Source organism: Anopheles ziemanni, chromosome 3 (genome assembly GCF_943734765.1).
Source record: "Anopheles ziemanni chromosome 3, idAnoZiCoDA_A2_x.2, whole genome shotgun sequence".
NCBI classification, from domain to species: domain Eukaryota; kingdom Metazoa; phylum Arthropoda; class Insecta; order Diptera; family Culicidae; genus Anopheles; species Anopheles ziemanni.
In genome coordinates this window covers 75,829,305-75,834,402 of record NC_080706.1, presented here as the reverse complement: position 1 = coordinate 75,834,402, position 5,098 = coordinate 75,829,305, and the positions used below count along the sequence as shown (strand labels likewise).

Genomic DNA, 5,098 nt, shown 5'->3' with positions numbered 1-5,098 from the left:
CCCCAAAAAATCAAAGAATAACAGTTTGGATTTATGTTTTGTACAATGATTCGAGCAATGTTTTTTTCTTTTATTCTTACTTTCTTCAGCTGCGATCACGATATTCGCTTCTTTTTGATTTGTTTTGAATATGAAATCACAGAAATTGCATGCGATATGAAATCTTGCAATTTGCCTCGTTTCCTTTCCTCGCCGATAACAATTAAAGAAAAAAAAAACATTTCAATCTTAAGTCTTTCGGTCCGCGAACCGCTTTGTTGGAAACTGTGAACTTAACACTAAAAACTGGGGCGTTTTGCTAGAAACGTCGCTTCCTTTTAAATGCATCGTCTAATGGAAAGCTGGGAAAGCCCTCCTCACCCTTTGTCAGGCTCCTGACGCTGTGGCCGTACCGTTAATATCACATGAAAATTGTCTTCTCCTTCTGCTCTCCTTAACAAGAATGAAATATAAGAAAAAAAACTGAAACTTCAACCCTTCTTCAACGCGTCCTTTTAACACTGGCCCTTTTCTTTTGCTGTTCTCGTTCTTCGTTTGCTTCTTCCTATCGCTAGAGTTTGTAAGAACTAAAATTCGCTAAACACTATTAAAGCTGCAAACCTTCTTCCTTCTTCCTTCTTCCGTTTTGCCTTCTCGCCTCACAATCCTTTCGCTTGGAACTACCCTGGTCTGGCTGTCTTTACCTGCCGTTGCGCAAATCGTTCCCTTATTCCTTCGGTGTAAAACTGATGAGATCTATGGATTGAGAGGATTTGGTTTCCATTTGGGAGGGACGGTGGTGGGCGGTGGTCCCCGCGGTTACCAGGGCCGCCAGACCGGCTCGCCGGACTGTTGGATCTTCAGCAGACCGCCGGTCTGATGGTGGTGATGGTCGGCGTCGCACTCGCTCGGGTTCGGCGACGGGGTGGTCGAGGGGGCGAGCAGCAGAGAGGAGGACTCCTCGCTGCGGTACGACTGGGGCGTCAGCGGCATCGGGTACATCTGCACATCGCCGGCCGAGGACGAGGCGGCCGAGAAGGGGGAGATCGGGGGCGAGGCGGTGGTCGGGGCTCCGCCCGGTGTGGGCGATCCGGGCGACTCCACGTGCACCGACAGCGGGGACACTTTGTCGAGATCGTTCAGCCGGTGGCCGAGGTGCGTCATCAGCTTGGTTCCGAGCTTGATGTCGACGCCGGGCGTGGAGGCGAGACAGCGGGACACCTCGTTGGCGGCATGGGTGAACCCGGCCCGGAAGCGGTCGGCATCGATGACGGGGTTGGCGGCGAGACGCTGCTGGCGGCGCAGCTTGTGCAGGTGGCGCACGGTCAGCTCGAGGATGTCGGCCTTCTCCAGCTTGGCCACGTTCTCGCCCTCGGACTGCAGCGCCGACACCATCAGCTCCTTCAGCTCATCGAGGCAGCGGTTGATGCGCGCCCGGCGCTTCCGCTCCAGCATCGGCTTCATCACCTTCCGGTACTGGTAGGTGCGGGACACTGGCTCCAGCGAGGACTGTAGTTTACCGTTCAGGCTCGACTCCGACACCATGTTTGCGTAATCCATTTTGTGTGTGTGTTTTGTTTTTTTTTTTGTTTTATCTCGTTGCACCTCACGCGCTTTGACACGCACCAACACCAACGCTCACTTTCACTGGCGGGTAAACGTCTCTTTAACTCTTCTTCAACAAACCCCAGCTTCACACTTCCTTCGCCTTGATATATCCTTTGGAATCTTTTACTGCTTCACCAACAAACAACCACACCAAGGATCCTTGTTGTCCTTCTGCTCTGACTTTGCGCTCTGGCTTTGACGTCACACAATGACACTACACTGTAAGCGAGATCGTTTGGCTAATGCGAGATCGTTCTACTTGCGCGATCGTTCGTGTGTTTCGTTTCGTTGCGTGAAATCGAAAAGTTGTGTTCCTAGAGTGTGTTTGGTGTGCGCGCGCTGTGTGTACGCTCTGTTTGAGAGTGGAGTGTGGAATGATGACGATTTTCCCACCGCCGCTCGTTTATATACCCTCGCGCCGACTGCTAGGGCCGGGGTCGGCGGCATCGGCGGAGTGAGCCATAGCGGCCGGTATGTGTGAGAAAGAGCGCAACCTATAGGGCGAACGGGAAGGAGCGCAACGGCAACACACACATGCGGCCTGCACGTCCCCTTCACCAAAATCCCCTACCTCCGCACGGACGAACCCTACGACGTCGCCGAGCGAGGGTCTTTGCTTCGATCCGTGGGAAACTCGCTCGAACCGACGTTCCCACACGCTGAACACCACCTGCAAATGTGTTGCTGATGCTGCTGGCCGCCGCTGCTGCTGCTTGTGTATATATGATCGCAACCATCTGTCGCTTTTATGTTTCGGGGTCCCTCTCATTCTACGCTCATTCGTTCGCACGGGTCGGCCGTTCGTGGGTTTCTTCCTCCGTGAGACGGGGGGGGAAAGCGGTCGACCGCGCGGGTCGAATGAATCGCTCGAAGTGTTTCGAGTGAGTTTGTCGATGACGACGATAGCGGGAAGCGGGAGGGAGGGAGGACGGAGAGCAAACCCCAGACATGAATGTATGCATGCGTGTTTGCGCTGCAGTCTCCATGGTGACGCCGCGGGACGAGATGGCGAAGAAATGAGCTGAGACGGAGCATCGAACTGCGTGAGCTAGAGTGAGCGAGCGAGGGCGAGTTCCATCCTCGCGCTGCGATTGCGAACGATGAGGCCTCACAGTGAGTGAGAACGGTTGCCTGGCGAGGTTGTTGTTTTCTTTCTTCGTCGCGGCTTCCTTCTTCGTGCCCTCCGCACGCTGCTAAATCGCCAGCGCATGCTTTCTTCACTTAACTTCTTTATTATGGAGAAAAATATCAGTTGCCCGAGATAGTTGAGGCCCGACCGCTCACTCTCTCTCGCTCACTCGAGCGTGTTTTAAACGTGCGCACGGGCCCAACTCACGACCGTTTCACTCTTCGCGCGCACCGAAGGAAGTAGCATCGGAAGGGGCATTTTACGCGGATCGGAAAGGCAACCCTTGCGTCAGCAACGGGCGGGTGTGGAGTGGAAAGCGGAGAAACCGTACAACGCCGTGTACGAGTGTGTTTTCGGTTCTTCGGGACCGTGGGAGCGGACCGTATTTTTCATATCAATGTGCCTTTTTTTTGTGCCTTCCTCCTCCTGCGGTGTGTGCTTTCTTTCCCCCTCCCCATGCCCCTTCCGCTCAAGGTGCCGTTTTTTTTGTTCTTTCGTTTTAGTTCCTTTCTTGCCGGCTCGAGGAGCAGTGGAAGCCACAGAAGAGAAGAGTGGAGTGAAGAAAAAAATCGTAACGGAACGATCGCCGTCTGGGAAAGCTGGCGGCTGGAGATGGCGGGGATTATTGTTGTGCGCCGCGCGAGCGCACACACACACGTTCCGCGGCACAGGCCAAAAATGCGCGCGCGTTAAAACTTTTCCCCCATCCCTCCGTGGTCCCCGTGTGCCGGCCCCAATTCTTCTTCGTCCGCCCCGGCGCCATTTTTGGAGCTTCAGAATACTTTATCCGGGTACGGGATGTTCCCCTCCCCTCCCCTCGTTTCCCCCTTGCGCACCGGCTCATTGCCGGGGTTTTTAAGTAAGATGATCATTGCGCGACCGGCCCTGCCGTCCCGTCCCGTCCCGTCTCCTCCGCCCCGCTCCGTCCGATGGGCGATGATAATGCAGAGCGAAAACGGTGGGAACCGATTTTAACCCCCGTGCGCTCATCACGCTCGTGTTTGACACGAGCTTCCCGGGTTCGATGTTGATGTTGGATCTGTGTGTTGTTTTTTTTTCCCCTACTCGTTGTTGTGGTTCTTTCTTTTGCCTTCTGCTTTCTGGTTCCTTCACGCGCCTCGCTTTTACTTCTACGGCGTTTGGGCTTCTCGCGCTTCCCGGGCGGATTTGGCGGATGCTTATCCATGAGCGCGCATCTTTCGCTGGACACACGTTGGACTCGGAATTGATTTTTTCGGAAACGGTCGCGTTTGGCTCGTGTTTTGGCGTTTTGGGGAGGGGGGCTTGGGGCCGGTACCGAAAATGGCCACCGCTGACACGGTGGGAGTTGCTGGGCGGTCAATGTCGTTTTCAATAGCCTTTGGAAATCCCACTTGGGTTTGTTTGCATTGTGGCACGTGTTACTTTTGGAACTGATTTTACATTGAAAATTCATGAGTTACACAACAATAAAGTTTGGAATTTCACAACTTACAACGTAATAAGGAACTGTAATTATTTATCTTTGGTTCGTTATTATTTTTACCATTTGCAGCTCAGCGTCGGAAATGGTTTAAAACAACATTATCTTAAGTTCTAAAATATTCTACAGAGACTCTAGGCTAGATTGCTAATGTATCCCTCCCTAAACAAAACGAACAATCGAACGGCAACTTTTAGCTTTACGCCTCCACCAATCCGTACGGAGGAATGGCGGTACGTGTACTACAATGGCGGCAAGAATTAGTGCGATGGCCGCACCTTGCCTAATGAGATGGGGGCGTTACACTTAAAGCTGCCGCAGTTACTCAAGTCGCTCTAAAATCGAATGAAATGTTTTTTGGAAATATTATCGAGAAACATAAGAAATTGAAGGCATGTTTGCAGAAATTCTTAGAAAGAAACAAATGAACGTGCTTTTTTTAAATCACATTTAAGGTTATGAAAAAATCGAAAACTTGACATAAATAAAGCATTCAAAATTTAATTGTTCCGCTTCAACATCTTATGAGTTGTAGAACTCATGCTTTATTTACCTCAATAATTGTCAAAACAATCTATTTTCATAATAAATTCATTTCCTTTGAATCATAAACAGCTCTTCAATGTCAATTTCTGGTTTACACTCCTGATGAAATAACTTTTTAAGCTGCATAGATAAGATCTGATATTTGTTTCCTCAACAATTGGCATATAGCTATAGAAAATAGTTTGAACTTCATTACCTGAAACAATCATGATTCCAATAATTTCAAAAAACTATCACGTGAACGATATAGTTGATACCAAAAACAATAAAATTAAAATAGAAAAAAAGGATATTAAAGCGTAAGATAAAACTACAAAAAATGTCAATGCATTGGTTATGTTTTTCCACCTTATGACTGAAGTTTCCGATGGTTA

The 5,098-nt window shown here is 50.3% G+C and overlaps 1 protein-coding gene across 1 annotated transcript; it reads right to left on the bottom strand.

Annotated features, from left to right (window-relative positions):
• Positions 1–798: 798 nt before the first annotated feature.
• On the bottom strand, positions 799–1,539 carry LOC131287117 (enhancer of split mbeta protein-like). Its single transcript, XM_058316134.1, has one exon. The coding sequence runs from the start codon at positions 1,537–1,539 to the stop codon at positions 799–801; it is 741 nt and encodes a 246-aa protein (XP_058172117.1).
• Between the last annotated feature and the right edge of the window lie 3,559 nt (positions 1,540–5,098).

What these genes read in the sequence shown, in the direction of transcription:
- LOC131287117 (XM_058316134.1), bottom strand. Translation starts at nt 1,539, where the DNA reads ATGGATTACGCAAACATGGTGTCGGAGTCGAGCCTGAACGGTAAACTA.